Source organism: Sminthopsis crassicaudata, chromosome 6, assembly GCF_048593235.1.
Source record: "Sminthopsis crassicaudata isolate SCR6 chromosome 6, ASM4859323v1, whole genome shotgun sequence".
NCBI classification, from domain to species: Eukaryota; Metazoa; Chordata; class Mammalia; order Dasyuromorphia; family Dasyuridae; genus Sminthopsis; species Sminthopsis crassicaudata.
The window spans coordinates 193141943-193167085 of NC_133622.1; the positions used below are offsets into that span (position 1 = coordinate 193141943).

At 38.3% G+C, this 25143-nt stretch overlaps 1 protein-coding gene across 1 annotated transcript in view; it reads left to right on the forward strand.

Annotated features, from left to right (window-relative positions):
* The window catches only part of M1AP (meiosis 1 associated protein), a 109458-nt gene that overhangs the window by 60043 nt on the left and 24272 nt on the right, over positions 1 to 25143 (forward strand). The window contains exon 5 of the mRNA XM_074273218.1: positions 23130 to 23303. Coding sequence (XP_074129319.1) covers positions 23130 to 23303 — 174 coding nt within the window. The remainder of the gene's footprint in view (positions 1 to 23129; positions 23304 to 25143) is intronic.

Below are 25143 nucleotides of genomic sequence, written 5' to 3' on the forward strand. Positions count from 1 at the left end.
TTCTACTCATTGTGCACAGTTCTACCTCCTGGGGGCTGAATGGAACAATTCTTATTCTTACTGCCATTAATCACATGCCAACTCCTCAAATATTTGCAGCAATCATGTCCCCTGGGTCATCTTTTCTCCAACGTAAACATGTCTTGTTCCTTCAGCTGGTCCCCACGGCACGGACAGGAGGCTCTTCATCATCCTGGCTGCCCTCTCTGGACATTCTCCAAAGTGGAACATAATTCTCCAGATGAAATCTGATTAAGGCAGAGTACAATGACATAGTTACCTCCCTGTGCCTGAAAGCTGTGTTTTTCTTAATATTATCCGATTTATACTTACTTTTTTTGGCTGCCAAGTCTTACATCTGACTCATATTGAATTTGTAGTCCACTAAAATCCCAGATGTTTTCTAGAACAACTGCTCCTCTCCCATTGCATACTCATGAAGTTAATTTTGTATCCAAGTGCTAGACTTTACATTTATACCTATTAAATATCATCTTAGCTCAGTGCTCTCACCTGTCAAGATCCTTTTGGATACTAATTGTTCTCTTTGTGTAAACTGTCCCTACCAGCTTTGTGTTTGAAAAGTATGTCATCTGTGCTTTTATCTATGTCTTTGATAAAAAATGGCAAGCAACAAAATGCCAGAATCTCCAGCATTCCGCTAGACACACTGACCTTGAAATATTAACAACCACTCATTGGCCATCCAAGTCTGAATGCATCTGATTATATGTTTTCTAATTCTCATCTCTTCTTCACAAGATTATAAAATTTTTTTACCAGAAGCTCCACTGAAATTTAGGAAAGCAACATCCCTCCACTACTATTAACTTAGTAATTCAATCAAAAAGAAAATGAAATTGATCTGTTATGTCCTGTTCTTTGATGAAACACTTTATAATTGGTGTTTTTCTCTCTTTTGTAGATTCTTCTAGATTTTTTTTCAGGAATTAAAGTTAAGCTCCTTGGCCAATAATTTCTAGGTTTTTCTCTTTCCTTTTTTGAAAATTAGGATATTTGCCCTTCTCCAATTGAGTTGCCCTGTCATTTTCCATGATATTTCAGATATCAGTGATAGAGGCTCAGTAATCGTTCTTTTAAGATGTAGTCTGTCTAGGCCAGATGACTTGAATTCATTAAAGGCAACTATGTGCCCTCTTAACATCTCCTTACTTATTTTGGATATAAGCTTACTATTAGTCATTTTTGTTGTCATTTCCAGCATAAAGATTATTCTCCTTTGGGACAGAAATCAGAAATTTAATTAGATTCTAGAAGCTCTGCCTTTTTTCTTTAGTCAGTCATCCCATCCATCTCAAGCAAAAAAAAAAAAGTCTAAAGCTCTCTTTTATCCCCCTTTTCTCTCAATTAACCTAATTTTGGGGTTTTTGCCTCTCTCATCATCCTCAGTTCATTACAAACTCAATATTTACAATAACTTTCCACACACATCAGCCTACGTGCAGCAGAGGTTTGACCAAGCAGTGACTTCCCTTTGCATCTAGGATAAAACATAAAGTTTGGTTTTTAAAATCTTCTTAATAGTCTATTAAGACTTGAGGCAAAAAATATCCCTTAGAACTGTGAGCTTTTATCACAGAAAAAAAGAAAATTTTTTGGTCAAAGAAGGTGGGGATAAAAGGAGGAGGACAATATTCAGAGCAGCATAGTCTGGAAGTGACAGATGTGAAGGTCTGACTCTTAGCAAGATATTAGCTCTCACCTATCTGAGCTCAGGAATTGAGGGGGGAAATGCAGGTGGTTCTGCTGGGATAATGCTGGGAGGATAACTGAGTAGAGGCAGCATGGTCTAGAAATGGCCATTTCCATCTACAGGAAAATTAATTTTTTATTAGGAACCACCCCTCCCCTATCTGAGCTCAGGAACTGAGTGTGGGAAGAGGGAAATCAGATAGTTCTGCTGAAAGGATGCTGTGAGGATAACTGAGTAGAGAGGCAGCATGGTCTAGAAATGGCCATTTACATTTACAGTAAAGTTAATGTTTTCTAGGAGCTTTCCCTTTCCCCCCAACCACTAAAAGGTAATCACAAAGTGTTAGAAACTGTAAAGATGCATCTTTATTTATGAATCCCCATTATTAGGCATCTAGATGGCAAAAAATGGATAAAGTGCTGGGTTTAAAGTCAGGAAAACCTGAATTCAAATCCAGGCTCATACACTAACTGTTCCTGGATAGGTCATTTAACCTCTGTCTGCCTCAGGTTCCTCAATGGGTTCAAAATAGCGCAGGCTCAAAAGTACTTTAAGAGAGTCCTTCAGGATCTAATTCAGTTTCAATTGATCAATGATGGACAGAATCTATACCCCAGAAGGAACACTGGGAAATGAGTGTAAACTGTTTGCATTTTTGTTTTTCTTCCCAAGTTATTTTTACCTTCTGAACCCAATTCTTCCTGTGCAACAAGAAATTCGGTTCTGCACACATATATTGTATCTAGAATATATAATATAACATATGTAACATGTATGGGACTGCCTGCCATCTGGGGAGGGGATGGAGGGAAGGAGAGGAAAATTCGGAACAGAAGTGAGTGCAAGGGATAAAGTTGTAAAAAATTACCCATGCATATGTACTATCAAAAAAAGTTATAATTATAAAATTAATTTAAAAAAATTAAATTTAAAAAAATTATAAAAAAACTTTTAAATTACATGTGCATATGTACTGTCAAAAAATGTTATAATTATAAAAATAAATAAATAAATAAATAAATTTTTAAAAAACTTTTAAAAATTAAAAAAAGAGAGAGAGAGGCCTTCAGGGGGAGAAGAGATTTCTCTCTCCTCATCTTTTTTTTTTTTTTTTTAATTATTTTTTACAAAAATTTTATGCATAGGTAATTTTCCAGCATTGACAATTGCAAAACCTTTTGTTTCAACTTTTCCTCTCCTTCCCCCCAGATGGGAGGTTGACCAATACATGCTAAATATGTTAAAGTTAAATACAATATATGTATACATGTCCAAACAGTTATTTTGCTGTACAAAAAGAATCGGACTTGAAACAGAGTACCATTATCCTGTGAAGGAAATAAAAAATGTAGGCAGACAAAAATACAGGGATTGGGAATTTTATGTAATGGTTCATAATCATCTCCCAGAGTTCTTTTGCTGGGTGTAGCTGGTTCAGTTCATTACTGCTCTATTGGAGCTGATTTGGTTCATCTCATTGTTGAAGATGGCCTCGTCCATCAGAATTGATCATCAAACAGTATTGTTGTTGAAGTATATAATGATCTCCTGGTCCTGCTTATTTTACTCAGCATCAGTTCATGTAAGTCTCTCCAGGCCTTTCTGAAATCATCCCATAACATTCATATACCACAATTTATTCAGCCATTCTCCAATTGATGGGCTGCCACAAACATTTTGGCACATACAGGTCCCTTTCCCTTCTTTAGTATTTCCTTGGATTATAAGCCCAGTAGAAACACTGCTGGATCAAAGAGTATGCACAGTTTGATAACTGTTTGGGCATAGTTCCAAATTGCTCTCCAGAATTCTCCTCCTCTTCTGATGGCAATGACTTCTGTAACAGGATGAGAGATATCCCATCTAGAAACACAAGACATATCTATTCAGGATAGTTTAAGGAATAACTGAAAGGAGGAAAAGTACTTTCTCCAGATAGACGCAAATAAGAAAAAGCAGTCATTGCTAGTTGGTGTAGTGGATAGAATGCCAGGCCTGGAGTCAGGAAGAATTCATTTTCCTGAGTTCACATCTGACCTCAGACACTTCCTATCTGTGTGACCCTGGAAAAGTCATCATAAAATGAGCTGCCAAGAAGACACCAAATAGGGTCACAAAGAGTGAACTACAATGACTGAACAACAACAAAAGTCACGTAAGGGAGGAATGGGAACCAGAACAACGAAGAGCACTTATTGTCTATATTCCCAAACCCTGGGAACTCAGAGGAGGAACCTATCCAGCAGAACTGTTGCCTCCAATAGAAGCTGCAAAAAGGATCACAGAGAAAAATGGCATTTGGGCCATATGTGTATCCTACAAATATGGATCTCTTCCCATGAATGCTTTCACTTAGATTATTTTTATAATCTCCTAATTGGTATTCCTGCCTCAAATTTCTCTGTACTCCAGTCCAGCTGACACCATATTGCCAAAATAATTTTCTTTAAGCGTGTCTCTGACCATTTAACTGCACTTACACAGCCAACTCCAGTAACTTCCCATTTCCATCTACATTAGACTATTCTGGTTAGCTTTTAAAACCCTTGACCCCAAGCTCACTTTACAGACTCGCTGGACATTATCTCCCACATGTTTAGTTCTGTATCAAGTAGCCTTCTCATTTTCACTCATGACATTCTGTCTCCCATTCTATCCTTTGAACTCACTGTCCCCAAAATTTGGAGTTCTTTTTTTTTTCTTTTCTCAACTTCGGAGAGCTGTCTTCCTATAAGATATAACTCAGACACCATCTTCTGCATGAGGACTCTACTGTTCCTCCCAACTGCTAGTTACCTCTAAAATTATTTTATAGTGATTTGTATTGATTAATTTTGTATTTATGTCATATATATTTTATATGTGCTTATTGTCTCCTGCATTAGAATGTACACTTCTTGTGAGTAGAGTTTTTCATTCTTTGTATTTGTATCCCTAATAAACCTAATAAGTACTCAGCACAATGATTTTTTAAATTCTATTTTAATGTTATATATGTATATTCTTTTATATATTTTCATATTCTCCATTGGGAGAGAAAAATCAGAACAAAAAGAGAAAATATGTGAGAAAGAAAAAAAATTTAAAATATGCTTCAATCCATATTCGGTCTCCATAGTTCTCTGGATGTGAATGGCTAAATCTATCATGATTGATCATCATACAATCTTGCTGTTACTATGTACAATGTTTTCTTGGGTTCTGCTCACTTCACTCAGCATCAGCTCATGTAAATCTTTACAGACTTTTCTGAAATCAGTTTGTTCATCATTCCTTATAGAACAGTAATATCATATACCACAACTTGTTCAGCCATTCTCCAACTGATGGACATCCACTCATTTTCCAGTTCTTTGTCACTACAAAAAGGGCTGCTCCATACATTTTTGCAAGTGTGTCCTTTTATCTCTTTTACAGTCTCTTTGGGATATATACCTAGTAGTGACACTGTTGGATCAGAGTATGCACAGTTTTATAGCCCTTTGGATATAGTTCCAAATTGCTCTCCAAGAATGGTTTCAACAGTTCAAAACTTCACCAATAATGCTCAGCACATTAAGGGATACTATATATAAGTGAAGGAAAATTGCACCCCTAGTTTTGAGAAGAAAATATTCTTACTATGTTGTCTTACTTAGTAAATGCCTTTTCTAAGAGCTAATTGTATCTACTAATTGATTGCAAGTAAGCACATTGGAAATATGATGAGCTATTGGATTAAAAATGCAAACTCACAAAGTTATACCTATACCCCAGATTACCATCTGCTCTCTGAGAATCCAAACAGTGACTTCTAGTGCAAGTTCAAGGAGTATCTAAGAGGGTAGTGTTACAAATGAATGCATTCAATTTGACTTAGTTTGTATTCTTGATTGACTTAAAAATAAATGTTGAAAGGGGGAATTGATAAGCTGTATTTTAGGAGTATGATCCCATAGACTATCTTGAATCAGATAACCCAAACTGTTTGAGGTGTGAGAAAACCTGAATGACTAAAAGAATCATAGTTTCCTCAACAGTAATAAGGAAGCTCCAAGGAGAGAAGTGGGTTTTATTTTTTTTTAATTAAAGCTTTTTATTTACAAGATATATGCATAATTGCTGACAATTGTAAAACCTTTTGTTCCAACTTTTCCCCTCCTTCCCTCCACCCCTTCTCCCAGATGGCAGGTTGACCAATATATGTTAAATATGTTAAAGTATAAGTTAAAAACAATATATGTATACATGTCTAAACAGTTATTTTGCTGTACAAAAAGAATCGGGCTTTGAAATAGTGTACAATTAATTAGCCTGTGAAGGAAATCAAAAATGTAGGCGGACAAAAATCGAGGGATTGGGAATTCTATGTAGTGGCTCGTAGTCATCTCCCAGAGTTCTTTTGCTGGGTGTAGCTGCTTCAGTCATTACTGTTCTATTGCAACTGCTTTGGTTTATCTCATTGTTGAAGAGGGCCATGTCCATCAGAATGGATCATCATATAGTATTGTTGTTGAAGAATATAATGATCTCCTGGTCCTGCTCATTTCACTCAGCATCCGTTCATGTAAGTCTCTCCAGGCCTCTCTGAAATCATCCTGTTTGTCATTTCTTACAGAACAATAATATTCCATAATATTCATATACCACAATTTATTCAGCCATTCTGCAACTGATGGGCATCCATTCATTTTCCACTTTCTGGCCACCACAAAGAGGGCTGCCACAAACATTCTTGCATATACAGGTCTCTTTCCCTCCTTTAAGATCTCTTTGGGATATAAGCCCAGTAGAAACACTGCTGGATCAAAGGGTATGCACAGTTTGATAACTTTTTGAGCATAGTTGAGAGGAGTGGATTTTAAAGGAAAGATAATGAATTTTGGTTTGGTCATCTTGAGTTTGAGGTCCATACCCTATGTTCTAAATGTCCAGTAGATGGTTGATGATGAAGGTCAGGAGAAAACTGGTAGCCATTTGTATAGAAATGATGTCTCATCCAGTGAGAGTATAAAGAGAAAAACCTTTCAGGTCAGAGCTTTGGGGCACATCCGTGGTTAGTGATCATAACATGGAGGATGACATAGCAAAGTCTAACGAGTGATCAGAGACAGAAGAACAGAAAGTGTGTATCTCAAAATCCAGAGAGGAAAACTTCCATAAGAAAGGGTGGCTCATAAAGCTCAAAAATGTCTAAGAGAACTCACTGGAAATCAATATCCAGAGATTATTGTATGGGCAAAGGTACTGATTCAGTTCTACAAATGGTTATTTGTAACTATTGTGTGGCAGGCAGGCACTGAAGCAACAACAGTCCTTGACCCCTTGCTTTCGAGGAAATTAAATTCTACTGGAAAGTTGCACAGAAACTCACCTGAGGATTCTAAGAGGCTGAATTGCTGAGGGAATTAAATTATAACCAGAGAGGCCAGCTTGGGCAAAGTCACGGAGAGAAGATGGCATTGCAAGATTGAAGATCAATAAATAGGTCCATTTGATGAGAATATACCATGTGTAAGGAGAAATAATGTGAAGTAAGTCTAAAAAGTTACCCAAAGTTAAGCTGTGAAGGGCTTCAAATGCCAGGCTATAAGTTTTTTGATCTAGAAGCAATAGAGAATCCATGAATAATATTAATCAGGAGAATGACATAAAACTTATTTTGACAGCTATGTAGATGCAGAGAGAAGAGCCTGGAAGCTAGGGGACTATTGAAGTAGCTAAAGTGAGACATGATAAAGACCACAATTAAGAGTGGTGTGGATGGATAGAAACCATGTTGTGGAAGGAGAATCAACAAGACAAACGACTGGACATGGAAGATGAAGGAGAGGAAAGAAACTAAAAATTACTCCAATTTTGCAAATCTGAGTGATTGATAGGTAGGAGAATAGTACTTTTGATGGAAACCAGTTTGGATGAGGGGGAAATAGAAGAGAGAAATTAGGAATTAACATACTCATCAGGAAAATCTTGTCTGTGCCTTTTTTAATCTGTTGTAAGCTTTCTTCAGCTGTCTTTTTATACAGTTTAAGTCAGTATAAAATATGATGATCCAAACTCTTTCAATTGTCCTTCAGTCATTTGTCAGATAGCAATAGAATGCGTAAATCTTGGGGCTTCACTAACATTCCTGGAGCTCAGCATCAGCCACAGCTCAGAACAATCCTAATCAATATTTGACCTTGAACAAAGAGCATCCAGGGCTACTGAAGCAACATTCCTAACTGGTCTCATTTAAGTCATTTTCCTGAATGACATGAGGAGTAAGTGTCTTTTTAAAAGGGTGTTTTAACCCTTGTATGTTTTTTGGAAACAGTTAATATAGCATTCCAATATCCAGAGATGATGCTGTGTTATATTCTTGAGTTCTGGGAAAACAATTTAGTGTCAGCGTATCACTCACAGCTCACATATTGATTGCCCCCCTCCTTGGAGTATTGTGGCACCAAGACCAGGAAACGCTACCGTACATTTAGTTCCTTTTCGGTGACTACATTAGAGGCATTTCCTTGTAATAGCAAGACCCTATTAGAGTCAGTCTGACCGTAGAAAGAGAGTAATGTGCATTTATTGTTTAGAACTATGTAATGCAGAGAAACGTTTTCTTCGGAGTCAAACAAAAGTTATGTTTCATGAAATGGATACTGTACCCTATGCCCACCCAGGAGCACACTGACTCTGAACCTTCATCCTGACAGATGCAAAGACAAAACCATGATGCTCAAACTCAGGTGCTCTGATCCCTACTAGAAGCTTGACTGACTCAGACCCAAAGTCTCAGAGCTCCTCCAGGTTCTGAAAATTCTAGTCAAGTTTTTTTCTGAAACTCCTCTAACATTTACCCTTGAACTTACTCCTCACCTTCTATTTTCCTATTTATCAGCACCCAATCCCAAGATCACAATTTGGTCTCTTCTTTTCTCTTTCCCCTGAATCAGAAGCTCCACTCTCCTTTAGCCAATGCTATAAAATTGTGACTTAATCAGGGAACAAATTATATGCTGTATGGCTCAGCAATTACAAAGCCACAGATTTTAGCCCTTGTTCAGTGTAAGAGATCAATGGAACTTAAGAATTTGCTGGTTCTCAGAACCATTAGCATTTGGAGTTACTGCTCTATTTGAGGTTAGAACTGTCAGTCGAAAGCAGTACTTTCCCCTTTTAGTATTATTGCCTGTAATTATTTCTGGGGCCTCCTTAGTAAAAATTTCCTGTACACAAAGTCCTACTGATTCTCATCTTTGCCCATTTTTCTTCACAAGTCTTTTTCTGCCTAGGTCCCTGAGAAGTCCATAGGGTTTCTTTCTGTCCAAGATAGTCTTTTCTTAACTCAGGAACACAAGGAACATAGGACTATTGCATTTTAGAGATAGAAGGAATTTTATAAGTCCTATAGTCCTTTTCTCTGCCCCAAATAGATAAATCACCTAATGCTCTAACCAACATGATTATCTAGTATCAACTTTACTTATCCCAAGGTAACCACTTCTATTTTGGGAATTATCAGGAGTTTTTTCCTTAATGTTGAACTGAAATCTGTTAACTAATTTCCATCCATTAGTTCTACTTTATGGGACCATAAATAGAGAGTTGGAAGGAACTTAAAAGTCCATCTTTTTCAATCTTGTCATTTTAAAGATGAGGAAGCTGAGAGATTTGCATTCTCTTCCATGTGTTAATGAACTTATATATGCAGATGGAGTTGTGAACTGATCCAACCATTCTGGAAAGCAATTTGGAATTATGTCTAAAGAGTTATCAAACTGTGCATACTCTTTGATCCAGCAGTGCTACTACTGGGCTTATATCCCAAAGGAAATACTAAAGAGCGGAAAGGGACCTGTATGTGCCAGAATGTTTGTGGCAGCCCTCTTTGTGGTGGCTAGAAACTGGAAACTAAGTGGATTCCCCTCAGTTGGAGAATGGCTGAGTAAATTGTGGTATATGAATGTTATGGAATATTATTGTTCTGTAAGAAATGACCAGCAGGATGATTTCAGAAAGGCCTGGAGCGACTTACAGGAACTGATGCTGAGTGAGGTGAGCAAAACCAGACCATTGTACATGGCAATGACAAGATCATACAATGATCAATTCTGATGGATGTGAATCTTTTCAGGAATAAGATGACCCAGGCCAGTTCCAATGGGCTTGTGATGGGAGCAAGCCATCTGCACCCAGAGAGAGGACTGTGGGGACTGAGTGTGGATCACAACATAGTATTTTTCACTCTTTTTGTTGTTGTTTGCTTGCATTTTGTTTTTTTCCTTTTTGATCTAATTTTTTCTTAGCAGCAAGGTAATTGTATAAATATGTATACATATATTGGATTTAACATATATTTTAACATGTTTAACATTTATTGGATTACTTGCCATCCAGGGGAGGAGGTGGAGGAGGAGGAAGAAATTTGGAACACAAGATTCTGCAAGGGTCAATGTTGAAAAATCATCCATGCATATGTTTTGAAAATAAAAAGCTTCCATTTAAAAAAGTATCTTGCAGTTTTTCTAATAAAGGGAATTTTTCATTTAGAAAAAAATTGAAATGTAACTGAATCCAGATTTCCGTTTATTTACATGAAAACATATATAGAAAATATAATCTCTTTCTTGTAAATTTCAAAACTACCATCAATTTTCTCTTGTACACAGGAAAAAGGAAGTCGAATTTCAATGCAAGCTGCCCAAATGGGAATGGAAAAGGCTTCTCAAGGCCTTTACACTTCTTAACCATGTCCCATTTCTGGACAATAAATGAGAATTTTGTTCAGGGTTTCCTCGTGCATGGAGCCGGGAATTGCGTTGCAGCATCCGCGCTTTTGAAGCAGAGCTACCTGAAACCGCTAGAGGGCGGCCGAAGTCCAGGAGCCCCGCTCGGGCGCAGCCTCGGAGTCCGGGCCGCTCTAGGAGGCGCCCGGGGCGCCCGGTCCCTGCGCTTCCCCCTGGTCCGCAACATCTCCAGCCCCGGCTCCGCAGCCCTTCGGTGGCGCCTTTGTACGGCTTGCCCCAAGGGGAGCCCGGCGGGGCCGAGCCGGCATCCACGAGGCGCCGCCCTCCGGCCCGCCGGGCTGCTTCCGGCAGCAGCCTCTTTCTACTGATTCAGCCCAGCCCGTTCGGAAAGGCAGCCAACCCTCCTATCCCGAGGCGGGGGTGGCGGGGGAGGGGCCGGGCCGGCCGGCCGGCTGAGAGGAGAGGGCACATTCATGAGCTAAAGGCACAAATCACCCGCAATTTAGTACTAACTGGGTCGGGAGGGCCGCGGGGTGGCCGAGGCTGTTGTGGGGCTTCCGTAGAGGAGACTTTTCAGCCGGGTTTGTGAATGGCGAGGAGCCAGGGCGAGGGTCATGAGGGGGAGCCCCGCTCTGCCCCTTGCAGAGACTCTCCCCCCAATTTCACAAGCCCCTTACACCGCTTTGATTTAAAATGCATCATATACGTGTATAAATACCTAGACTACCTTATCTCCCCATCCATCTGTGAACTTCAAGAAGGCAGAGACTCTAACATCCAGACATTTCTTCCCCAGTTTGGAACAGTCTTGCCCAGTACAGATAGTCACTCTACTTGCATCTCTGGTGTTCTAGCAACTGTGCTGGGGGCTAGAGGCGCACGAGACAGGCGCCGCTCGAGTTCCCTCTCCCTTATTAGTGGGGAAGCTGCGTGTCTGCTAAGGCACAAAACACCACATATACATGTGTGTGTATTATGTGCACACACACACACACACACTTCCGGGATCAGTCAATAGAGCCGGGGCTGGGAGTCAAGAGCCCCAGGTAGGCCGCGGTCACTTTCTAGCTCTGTGGCCCTGGACAAACAAATTAACTTGTTTGTTTCAATTTCATCTGTTAAATGGGAATAATCACAGTCCCTCCCTTCCAGTTATTGTGAGGATAAGATGAGATGATGATTGTAAAGTACCTGACACATAGTAAACTCTAGAGTAGTTTCTTTTCTTTTTTTGTTTTTTTGGTAGGAGAGAGCTCTTGAGCTGTGCTTTGAAGGAAAAAGAGCTTTTACCAGAGAGAAGTGAGTAGAGAAGGCGTTCCAGACAAGGGGAACGGCCGGAACAAAGGTGTAGAGGCAGGAGAGGGAATTCTAGTCCAGTTAGTGAGCATGGAGAGGAGGGGTGAAGCAAAATGGTAATGGTCTTTAGTTGTCAAACAGAGGGTAGGGAAGGGATTCTATAAACGGAGCGGTTACTCTTCACACCGCTGAGAAAGGACTTGATGGAAACGTGTCCCATCACTTTAGGGAAGTAGCGATGCAGTGGCACGTAGTCCTAAGTCAGAAATCCAAGTTCAGTGACTCTGGGCTTATTTCTTTTCTGAACCTTCATTTCCCAAAGGGAGGAGCCCGTATGATTAGATAAACTCTGAGGCTCCTTCCAGCTCTGACATTTTGGGATTCCAAACAAATCTTCCTTTGGAAGTGACTTCTTAATCCTCGTCATATTGCTCTAAGGTTGGGCTCCAGACGGGGAGAATTAGAATGACGCCATGTACCTGTCGTGGGTGTCTGCCAGCTCAGCAGCACTCGCCTGGTGCTTTGCACATAGTAGCTATTCTCAGTCCTGGAGTGAATGAAACCTCTCTTCCATCAGTGTTCATAGGGAGCTTGGCCAGGGCCCTCTAATGCAACCCGGTGAAATAGGAATGTGTTTCAAGAAACTTCCTCAAGCATGGGATGAGTGAGCGTCGTGTAAATCGTGCCACATAAAGTTGCCCCTCTTTCCACTCCCTGCCGCTGCCAGCACAGCCCCTCCCCCGAGTCCCACACCCTTGAACTGAAGCTCCATTGTTCCATATTGGGAATTTGCTGTCCGTGGTCCACGATACCACTGCAGGCTTTTCCTCAGGAATGTGTCTCCAAAAATAAACCATTAAAGCTTTCACCAGTCTTTCCCTCTGGGTCTATGAGTCAGTTACAGCATTAATCATTGCACAGGCCAGGTTCTCTCAAATGCCAGTGGGCATGGCTTTAGCACTCAGTAAAGCTATTTCGGAGATGGACCCACATGAGTGAGAAAAAGAAAGCTTTTCTTCTCTTTTGATCCAGCTGTTTGTTACATTGCGCTTTTACCTAGTCGTTCCTTGGTACTTGGGAACTGATATTCCATCCAATCTGCAGCCCATTTCCTGACTTACTAATGAAATCTCAGCTTCTCTTCAGCCTGTTCCTTACTTGCTGATGACTGACTGTATTATCCTCGATTCTACAGCTAGTGCGCTCATATTCCAGTTTGCCTCAGTTCTTATTCCTCAGTCACAAACCCCATCCTCTCTACAACCCTGCCTTTGTCTTACAACTGCAGCTCCTCTTCTGTGTCCAAGCCTCCGCCCCTCAGGTCTTTATCACTTCCCTGTATCTCTTTCCTTCCTTCCCCAGGTTAACTGTTTGGGGATTGCCAGGTTCCTGGTCCCTTTATCCTGTTGGAGACCCTGGCCTTCCAAACCACAGCTTTGGGTTATTCCCACCATTGATTTTCTTCACACCCATTCCCTTGCTGCTGAATGGAGTTGAAGAAAAATTACAAAAGTCATATTGACTGGGTCCACTGCAAGTTTGTATTACATCATCTCAACTGCGATGATCTACAATCATCCCTTTGACAAAGGCAAACCTTTTACACCTCCCTAACTGAATTACCATTACACTCTATAATACCGTGGCTTTTCCAACCCTTTTTTAAAAATCCTTCCCATTTTATAATTTGTTAAACTATGTAAAAAACACTTATAGGAGGTGTTCCATTATTCCTTCAAGTGTGAATCTAATCTACTTGCCTTAGAGCAAAATGTAGCATTAATAATTCAATATTTTAAAATTTTTTCTATAACCCATTAAATATAACTTGAATACAATAAATGTTGTCAGTTATCCTTTTCAAATTATAGAAAGCTACAGGACATTTGAGAAATTATATTGAAAAGCAATATTAAAATAATATATTGTATTTTAAATAAAAAATTTTTTAAAAATCCTTCCTCAAACTTCCCACAGCTCTCTCTCCCTCTTTCTTCTGAGAACCTTTTATCCTATTTGACTGCAAAAATTGAAATCTTCCCTAAGACTTCCATTTTCTCATCATCTCAGATCATCCAGATGTCTTCTGCCTCTATCATCTCTTTCATCCCTGTTTTTTATTAAGCTTTTTGTTTTTAAAACATATACATGGATAATTTTCAACATTCACCCTTGCAAAGCTGTGCTCCAAATCTTTCTCCCTCCCTTCCCCTAGAAGCAAGTAACAGATATAAATTAAACATGTGCAATTCTTCTATAAATATTTACACAATTATCATGCTGCACAAGAAACATCTGATCAAAAATTAAACAAAATGCAAGCAACAAAAAAGAGTGAAAATACTATGTTGTGATCCACACTCAGTTCCCATAGTCCTCTCTCTGGAGAGAGAGTCCATTGGAATTGACCTGAATCACCTCGCTGCTGAAAAGAGCCATGTCCATCAGAACTAATCATTGTATAATCTTGTTGTTTCTGTGTACAACAATCTCCTGGTTCTGTTCACTACACTCAACATCAGTTCATGTCGGTCTCTCCAGGCCTCTCTGAAATCATCCTGCTTTTCATCCTGTTTCACATAAGGCAATGGTCCTTTCCTTCCTTATCAAGGCATAAACCCCTATACCTGCAGAAATGGTCCCAATTCTACCCTGTCTTCTCCACAGCAGTTTATATTACACCATTCCCCCCTTATCACTCCACTGGCTGACTAACATCCCACCCATCCCTGTCTTCTTTCAATTTAGGACTACTTGCAGTTTCTCTACTTCCTGTAAACATGCCTATATGACCCTGATCTTCAAACAAAACAAAACAAAACACAATTGTTCTGTCCACCCTTGCTAGCTTCATCCTTTACCTCTCTTTTTCTGGACAAACTTTTGAAGAAAACTATCTACAGTAGATGACTCTACCTGCTTTTCCCTCCATCTCTTCTTAATTTTCAACATTCTATCTTCTGACCTCATCAATCAGCCCAAACTACTGTTTCCAAAGTACAAATGATCTCTCATTTTCCAAAGGCCTTTTCTCGGCCCTCATCTTCATGATATCTCCGCAGCTTTGGACACTGTTAATCATCTTCTTCTCCCTGAAACTCTCTTCTCCCTAAGTTTTCATGATCCTACTTTCTCCTGGTTCCTTCCCCTACTTGTCTCTCATTTGCTGTCACACCCAATAACAGTAGGGGTTCTCCAAGGCTTTGTCCTAGGCCCTCTATTTTCCTTGGTGATCTCTCATTAGTTCCCATAGTTTCAATCATCTCTATGCAGATGTCTCTCAGATCTATTTGTCCCTAACCTCTTTCCTGACCCCCAATCCTTGCATCTGCAACTGCCTATTAGATATCTCAAAGTGATTTCCTATCTTAATATGTCTGAAACCAAAACTTTTTTTGTCTCTCCCTTGAAACCCTCCTTTCTCCTTAACTTGTCTTATTACTGCTGAAACCCTCACCATCCTCCCTCTCTTTCATTCTGAGTATTTTCCTCAATTCTTTATTCTCTCTCCACCTAACCTCCCTCTCCCCATCCAATCAGTGGTCAAGTCCTTTCCTTTTAACTTTCTTAACATCTCCCATATGTACTTCCTTCTTTCCTCTGACACTGCCATCACCCTAGTGCAAACCCTTATCACCTTATGCTTGAACTGTCACCGTAGCTTCTGGTGGATCCACCTGTTTCAAATATTTCTCTTCTTCACTCAGCTGTCAAACTGATCTTCCTAAAATGCAGTTCATGAAAATATCATGACATAAACTCCAGTGGCTGCTTATTACCTCCAAGATCAAATATAAAATCCTCTGCTTGACTTTTAAAACCCTTAATAACCCAATTTTTTCCTACATTTCTAGTCTTCTTACTTTCCTTCTTCCCCCCTCCCCCAACTCTAAAATCCAATGATACTATCCTCCTGGCTGTTCCTTGAACAAGATACACCATCTCCAGATTCCAGCATTTTCTGTCCCCCAAGGCCGTAATTTTCTCCCTCTTTATTCCATCCTTGGGACTTCCCTGTTTCAGTTAAAAGACCTACCTTCTGTAAGAAATCTTTGCTGGACCTCTTTTTCTATTTTTTGTTCATTGTCTCCTCCATTGGACTGTTGCTTCTTGAAAATAACTTTTGCCTTTCTGTGATTCTACTATACTTTACCCCACGTCTGCAACATAGTAGGTGGTAGAGCTGTTAACTGAGAAAACATTTCATCAGCAAATTTCTCTGATAAAGGTCTCATATACAAGGCATAGAGGGGACTGATTCAAATACATAAGAACAACAGTCATTTCTCAGTAGATAAATGATCAAAAGATATGAGCAGATAATTCCCAAAGGAACATTTTTGCCAACATATGAAAAGTTATATGGAAAAAAATATGTTTCTGACTATTAATAATAAGATAAATGCCCATTAAAGCCACTTGGAGCTTCCATCTCACATCCATCAAATTGGCAAAGGAATAGCAAAAGGAAAATTGTAACCACTAGAAGGGCTATAGGAAGGTGGGCTCAGAAATACACTATCAATGGATCTATGAACTGATAGAAGTAAAATGAGAACTAGGAAAACAATTTAAACAATGACTACAACTCTTTAAAAATAGCTACTTTGATTAAAGCAACTCTGAGGTATCACCTTATATATCAGATTGGCTAATATGACTGAAAAGGAAAATAATAAATATTGAAGGAGATGTGGAAAAATTGGAACAGTAACACACTGTTGGTAGAGTTGGGAACTGATCCAACCATTCTGGAGAACAATTTGGAACTGTGCCAAAAAAATTATAAAACCATGCACATACTTTAATCTAGCTATACCACTGTTAGATCTATATCTCAAAGAGAGAAAAAAAAAGATTGTGGGGGGAAGACCTATTTGTATAAAATTCTTTATAGCACCTCTTTTTGTGGTGGCAAATAATTGAAAATTGAGGAGATAGTCAGCATTTGGGAATGACTTGGCTATTCTCAGCAATACAGTGATCTAAGAAAATTCCAAAAAACTCATGAAGAAAAATGCTCTCCACCTCCAGAGAAAAAACAAATGGAGTCTGAATACAGATCAAAGTATACTATTTTTTGCTTTCTGTATTTTTTGCATTTTTTCTCCTTTTAGTCTGTTTCTTCTATCACAAAATGACTAATATGAAAACATGTTTTACAGATTGCATATATATAACCTAAATCAAATGGCTTACTATTTCCAGGGGAGAGGAAGTTAAGGGAGAGAGAAGATTTGGAACTCAAAAAAATTAAATGAATATTAAAAATAGTCTTTACATGTAGGGGGAAAGAAAAAATTTTTTCAGAAAAAAAAAAAGCTACTTTGAAAGACTTGAGAACTATGGCTTCTATAATGGCAGAGGATCAATGATAAGATATGCTTCCCAACTCCAGGTACAACTGATGAACTAGTGATGCTGAATGAGAATTAAATCTTTACATATGATAAATATGTGAATTGTGGTTTTTCTTAGCTATGCTTATTTGTTACAAAGATTTTTTTTGGTTTGATTTCTTTGGGGAGAGAAAAATAAAGCTATAGATTTGTTGTTATTATTGATCAGTAGTTTCAGTCTGGTGTGACTTTGTGTCCCCATTTGGAATTTTCTTGGCAAAGATACTGAAGTGGTTTTTATTTCTTTCTCCAGCCCATTTTACATTTGGAGAAATTGAGGCAAACAGGATGAAATGACTTACTCAACAAAAAGTGTCTGAGGCCAAATTTGAACTTAGAAAGATGAGTCTTCCTGACTTAAGCCCAATGTATGCATTATGTGGACATCTTGCTGGTCTAGAGCTATAGATAGAGATTCCCTACCTTCCCACCCCACCCCAAAAAAGGAAGTAAAGAAGAGTATCATTGAAGCATTTGAAAGCAAACAGGAGTCTTAAAGGACAACTTGAATGAACAGGACAATTTTGAGACTTACACAATGAGTGTATTATATACTTAAAAAACAAACAAACAAAAAAACAAGATCTGAAATGTTATATGCATGCCTCCTAAACAGAACGCCCAGAAGGCCATTTCATATGTCTCCCTTCTGAATTCTGGGAAACCCTGAGGAGTTGGGAATCTTCTTCTAGGACTGTAGCTCATTGGGAGTGAGCATCTCATTGATTCTCAACTGATATCAATTAACTAACTAAACTTAGCTTTTAAAAATGGATATTTATCAAGGTAATCCAGTAAGAATAGTTGGTACAAAATATCCCACCACACCCCTCCCCAAAAGTCAGAGACACTCCCCTCCCACAAGTCTTTGCAAAGTCCAAGAGCTAGTCAGCTCCAGTTTAGAGTATAGGATATGGCAAAAAAGATATGGCCTCCTTCAGGAGGCCCCCCCAAAGCGCCACTTCAGAATGGTGTAGCTTTGGGCTAGACCCCTTAGAGTCCTAAAGCTGACTTTTCCTTCTCATTTACTTGAACCTCCAATGCAGTTGATACTCTCAACTCTGACCTTGCATTGGCTTAGTGATTTGCCTCAATTCATCCAAACTGATTTTGAAAGTATCTAGTAGTCCCAAAGATGGAATTATGGGAAGAGCTCAGCTAAAATGCATCAAGTACTGACTATCAATTTATTGCCCTAATAATTTACAATGATTAAAATTCTTTCACTTGTAGCTTTCGACTAGTACTCATGGTTACATTGATATTTTACACAAATAATAATAAATTATTTTGTTTGTAATAATAATTATAATAATAATAATAATTTACATTGTTTATGCAATAATAATAATATTACATTATTTAAGTGTTTCTACTAGAAGTATTGAGAAGGCTGTGATTAAAATTCTTTCACTTGTAGCTTTCCACTAGTACTCATGGCTACATTGATGTTTTACACAAAGAATAGTAGATTACATTGTTTAAGTGTTTCTACTATGAGCATTGAGAAGGCTGAGGTTGTTGTTTTGTGGGGAACAATTCGGATGGCAGCTTTCCTGTGTAATAGTTGATTTAAGAAAACATTGTATCATTATATATTAAAATAACAGTGTATCCTTTGTTGAATAATCACAACTTTATATACTTTGTACTTTGTATACACTGTAACTTCATGGGGCAGCTAAATGAGCAGTGGACAGAGCACAGGCCCTGGAGTCAGGAGGATCTGAGTTCAATGACATTTGCTAGCTGTGTGACCCTGAACAAGTCACTTAATCACAATTGCCTCAAAAGGGGGGGGGGGGGGGAAGCGGCTAGGTGGCGCAATGGATAGAGCACCAGCCTTGAAGTCAGGAGGACCCGAGTTCAAATCTGGCCTCAGACACTTAAGACTTCCTAGCTGTGTGACCCTGGGCAAGTCACTTAACCCTAGCCTCAGGGGGAAAAAAAAAAAGGGGGGGTAACTTTAATGAAGCACTGTTTGAAAAAAATACTGCCCAGCTAGGTATTGAAATAACATTGGTGAATTATAAACAGTCACATATCTCTCTACTCAGCTATCCAAGAACTAGTTTAGAAGTCATGGGTGGATTTTGGAGGAATGGACCATGAGTCATGTTACATAATTTGTTGCTGTTGTCATTTTACTCACATCCAACTGTTTGTGACCCCATTTGGAGTTTGATTGGCAAGGATACTGGAGTGATTTGCATTTCCTTCTCAGTTCATTTTATAGATGAGAAAACTGAGGCAAGATTTGAACTTCAAGGTCTCCAAGCCCAGTATTTTGTGTATTAATCCACTTAGCTGCCCTATTTACATAATTAAGGTTATACAAAAGTTACTTTGAACCTGGAGGTATCTAGAGAGTACAAAGAGATAAAGGGCAGGAGAGAGCCAGAGAACATATTTATGAAGCTGATTTTTAGAACCCAAGTTTAAGAGTCATTTATTCCTGTTAAATTTCATCACTAGAATCAGCCCCATTGTTCTAGCTTGTTGATACTTTTTTGGGATCCTGATTCTGTCATTCAGTATGTTGGTTATCCTTTCCAGCTTTGCATCATCTACATGTAACTCGGGCCTAGAGCTCTGAGTTCTCATGAATGTGATCTCATCTTAGGCGTCACCCTAAAAAGTTCCTTTCTCTTCAGCTCATATTATTTGTGTCCAAAGTTTATTCTCAGAAATCTGCATATAAGGTTCATAGCTCGGTCACCACTGATGTGGGTGATAGGGCCCTCAGTATCTCTATAAGCTTTCAGGACATTAAAAGCATTATCAGATTTTGGATAGACTTTGTTTCATCCCAAATAAAATGTACAAAATGCAAAGGACTAACAGAAATCCATAAATAAATGTAGAAAACACATAAAGGATTTGCAAGAGCTCACAAGTAATAAAAACAGGTCCTCTTTCTGATGGGTCCCACCTTCCCATACAATTCCCCTCATCATCCTACTATCACTGGGTAGTTTGGACTCTTCCCAGAAAGGAAATATACTTTGGGGAAGCTAAGCAGGCAAAGCCACAATACTACAAATCTCTCTTACATTTCATAGACAGTCTTGAGGATATGTGTTCCTGAGGGATAGAAACCCCAATATCTCAGATCTTTTATTTCCCCCACCCATGCTCTCCTTTTAACTCAGGCCAAATGGATAATCTTTTTTATTTTTCAAAGCAGCACAGTCCTTAGGAAGTTGCCCTTTCTGGAACAAAAGCCCAGGACCTGAATTTTTGGTCTTCAGATGCTATTCAGAAGCCAGTAATCTCTATGGTTAATGATGCCTGAGAAATATTCATTCTCTCTCTTGTAGAGGGCTAGAACTTTGGAGAAATATACTTGAAACAAGGATACTTACAACAAGGTGTTAACTCAGTGGAATTGATGAGATGATGGTTCAACAGTACTTAGTATGGTGATGTAATAGTTCTCTAGCTTACACATATTCAGTATGCTGCAATGATGTAATTGTAATAGGATATTTAAGGACTGAGAAGGACTGGAAAAGAGACATTCTATCTTTGACCAGCCTCGTGGAGGCTGTCCTGCCTTCTTCACTAAGACCAAGAACTCGGACTTGTCCCAAAATCCTCCAGAAAGCTAGCCTGGACATTACACTCTCTCTTTCTTAAAAACTGAATTTCAGTAGCATACAACATAGGAAATCTCCCTGAGAGAAATCCTAGCAGGATAAATTCCTGGATTCCTGAATTTAGGTTCTTTTTGTAAGACAACCCTCAATCTGTATCTACCCATGAAATCACCCATCTCTAGCCGAATGAATGAATGTCTGCATTCTGCCTTCTCTAGCTAAAGGCCAGATTCTAATACTCACTAACTTAAAAGAGGTTTTTTGTAAATCATCCTCAGAATTAACATTATTGAAGAAATTCTCCTATCCCATGCAAAAGCACATGCCTCCTTCTGCCATGGCACAAAGTTGTCATTAACAACCTCTTGGGAACTCAACTATTAGGCTATCTCTCCAAAGATAACAGAAGGGAGAAAGGCAAAATGCAGTTTTAAGTGGTCTATCATCTCTCTCTTATAGGCCAGAGTAAAAGAGATGGCTCCAGAATAATTAATCAAATAAAAATGGGATCCTACTAAATTAATTTAGTGGCAGCTCTAAGGCTCCAAGGATGGTTCCAAACCAAACAGTTCATTTTGGGGTAACCTCATTCACTGAAACCCAAGCAAATCTCTTTTGTTCTCTAAATGAGATCCCAGTAGATATGTCCAGTCTGTATAAAGAAATGAAATCAAAAATTTCAAAGGGTTACCTCCCTATAAACTCATAGAATTTATTGATCAATCCAGTTGTTTGCAAATCTAATTAGTATACAATCCAAGCTTTATGCAAGTCACTAATAAAAGCACTAGACCCAGTAGACATTCAATTAGAGACCTCCTTTCAAAACGACATTAATGACTACATTTCAGTTTAGCCATTCAACCAGTTCTGAATCTTCCTAACTATGTCTAGTATTTCTTCCTCTCTGCCATATCCGTAAGAATAATATAAGAAGCTTTGGTCAAATGGATAATGGAAAGTTAGAGGATTGCATCTGAAATCCTTTGTCATTTACTGCCTGTATACTTAGTCAAAATCTGGGCAAACTGTATCTATAACATTCACTAGACCCGCTGATGCATATTTCTGGATAGGCACAATACAAGAATTTGTTTTGCCTGACAATATGTATTATTAAAAGGGTTTTCTTTCCTCTTTCTGATTGAAAAAGTGTGAGAGGAAGAGAAAATAAATGCTGGTCAACTAGAAATTAAAATAAACTGAATTTTCAAAAAAAATTTATGTGAAACATATTCTGGAATTTATAGGCTTATAGATTATCATCTCTGCCTACCATTATTAGTTTCTTTCTTTTTTTAATCAAGACAACCTTTGCCCTTTTCTAGATCCACAACACCTTTCTCTTCCTCTATAATATTTCAAAGACCAAAGCTTACAATGTTTCAGCAATCATATCTACCATTCCTTTCAGTATCTTGGGATGTAGTTCACTGGGGCTAGTGACTTGAATTAATCATATAGAAGTGAATCAGACAGAAAAAAAATATATGAAAAGAATTTTTGAAAAGCAGAATTGAATTTGAAAAGGAGAATTGAAGGAGCTCCCTTTCTTTTTTAGCTCAATGTTAAGCTACATGTTATTAAAAATAGGAGTGGAGGTAGAGTTAGTGCTTTTACCAAGACATACTAGATTCTATATAATACTTATTTCCATCCCTTTCCTTTCTCCAAGAGGTTGAAGGTTTGAGGAAAGTAGAAAAGGCTTGGGAATGTCATTGTGGAGAATGACATGGAGAACCAATGAGGCTGAATCAATATTTTAACAACATTTTTATCCATATAGTACCTAGCATAGTCCTTTCACGTAGTAGATATTCATTGAAAGAAATCAGTACTGTCTTATCCATGAAAAATCTCCTTACTGCTGCAGCCCTTGTCTTCTGCTGCTCTTCTTTTGTCCAGTCCTGTATTACTTGTAACACGTACTACACAATTTAGCAAATAATTATAAACTGTCATATCTGATTCCCAACTAGAATATAAGACCTTAAGGACCCAGACATTGCCTTTTCTTCCTTTGCAGTTCCCCACAATATCTAGTGCATATTAGTTTGATTTTTTTCCTGATAATTTTTCTTTATGACTATCAGAATTATTTTCCAATATACCCACCCAATGATTGGAAAAGTTTGAGCAAAACCCAACAAACCTTAAAGCAACTATATCTCAAGAAGTACTTACTGACTTAACTGCCAACACTTTTTTATGTGTACATTGCTGACTATATAGAACATCTTAGCAAAAGATAGGTTGACTAATTGTTGAATATGGGAAGCTACACAAATAAAAAGTGGTCATTTGTCTCCTTAAATCACATACTGAGCAAGCATTTGGATTATGTTTTCTGTTACCTTATATGAGAAACTTAGAAAATGAATTTTTAAATTATTTCTATCTTTTGCAGAGTGTTCCATTCTGGGAACTGAGATTGACCTTCAGATCATCGAAAATGATATTGTGAGCATAGAGAGTTTCTTCAAAGCTTGGCTACAAAACAGTGGGACAGACCAAGAGCATCTCCATCTTCTCCTTCCTTCACAATGTTTCAGCAACTTCTCCAGTGCCAGATCGGAACCAAGTACAGTATCCTCAGTATATACACAAGAAAAGGATAATATAGAATAATATAGTATATAACTATACTAGCTATATATAACTAGCTATATATAGTATATAACTATAGTTCTATACTGGTAAGAATAGTATAGAACTCATGGTGAAAGATAGAAGAAAATAGCTAGTAAATGACATAGTTGAGAATGGAAGATTCTAGTGCATCAAAAGTTCAGATTACTAGTAGTATATATTAGCATATATCACCTATATAGCTTACCAATTTAAAAAGATTTATAAAGAAAATAATCACTTTATAAATCATAAAGTGCTATATTAAAGAATTATTATACAGTGAAATATTTATTATTCTAATTTTATAAGCAATGCTGAGCATAATTTCATATTTTTTTGGTATTCTTAATATGGATCACAATCTTATAGGGCTTCAGAAGCATCATTTTAAATATCAGTCTGCCCCAAACTGGTGAAGCACAAGCAAAGCAATGAATAATGATTTCCAATTGTTAGAATTGCTGGAATCCAATTGATTCTAAATTCTCATTTCCAATGATACAAACATAGTTTGTAGTTTTGTATCTAATGAAGGACTTCAGTGTATTGTAGCACATAGAGATGAAATTTGTGATGCTTCCTCCCCTATAAGCTTCAGCTGAAAGATTTCTTTTGCTAAAAGCAAAATATCTGAGGAAGTCTGAACTTGTCTTGCTGACCACTTCATGTTTCAGCAGAGAGAGGAAGCAACAAAGGGAACTACTTCTCTGGACTTAATTCTGACTAACAAGGAAGTTGGTGATATGGAAATGACAGGAACTGTGCAGGGCTGACTCCCTAAAGGTTTCGGGGTTGGTACTGGCAGTAGCCAAGCATGAGAGCAGAGGAACTTACTTTGGGTCCTTTTGGCCTTTCCCATTGTGTTGGCTCTGCCTGGAACCCTGGCTAGAATCCCCTGGACTTTCCCCCGTGGTATCCTGGTCCCTGTTCCTCCTTGATTCCTCCAGCTAATTTCAAAAATAACCCTCCATCAAACTGGGCCACTTTCCATAATGGTCCCTGAAAAACCACACCACTTTTGGGGAGGAGGGCACAACCTTGTCATCTTAGAGTTAATAATTGCCTGAAAAGGGACTCCTGTATATTGCTAAATTTGTACCTTGAACTTTTGGAGAGCAGATTTTAAAGAGTTCAGAATAAAAGATATATGGCCAGAGATTCTCAAAGGAAATGCTGCTAGGAAAGATGAGGCTCTCAGAAACAGAATTCTAATAATAAAATCACAAATTGTAGAGACAGAGGGGTGGAGTGGATAGAGGGCCTCTCTTTGAAATCAGGAGGACATTGGTTCAAGTCGAAAGTTGGCTTCTTATTGGTTGTCTAAGTCATTTAAACTCTCAGTATTCTGAGAAGCTGCCTCCCAGGATTCGTGAAAAGAGTTTATTCACTGGAAGTTCCCTGCACCCGTGAGTCACAGGTTTAGTCCTATTCCATCCACAATCACAGATTAGGGGGGAAAGAGGGTTTGTCTAAAGATAAAGCTATGGATTCATAGACAGTCTTTTAATTGACTCATTTAAAAGTACATGTACTGTATAAGACTGCCTCCCATCTAGGGGAAGGGGTGGAGGGAAGGAAGGGAAAAATCAAAACAGAAGTGAGTGCAAGGGATAATGTTGTAAAAAATTACCCATGCATATGTACTGTCAAAAAAAAAGTTATAATTATAAAATTAAAAATAATAAATTAAAAAAGGAAAAAAGTACAGGTACAAAAATCAGAAGAATAAATAAAAGAAATGGGATGAACCTACAAAAAGATTGTCAAGAAAACTAAAATCTAAAATGAAC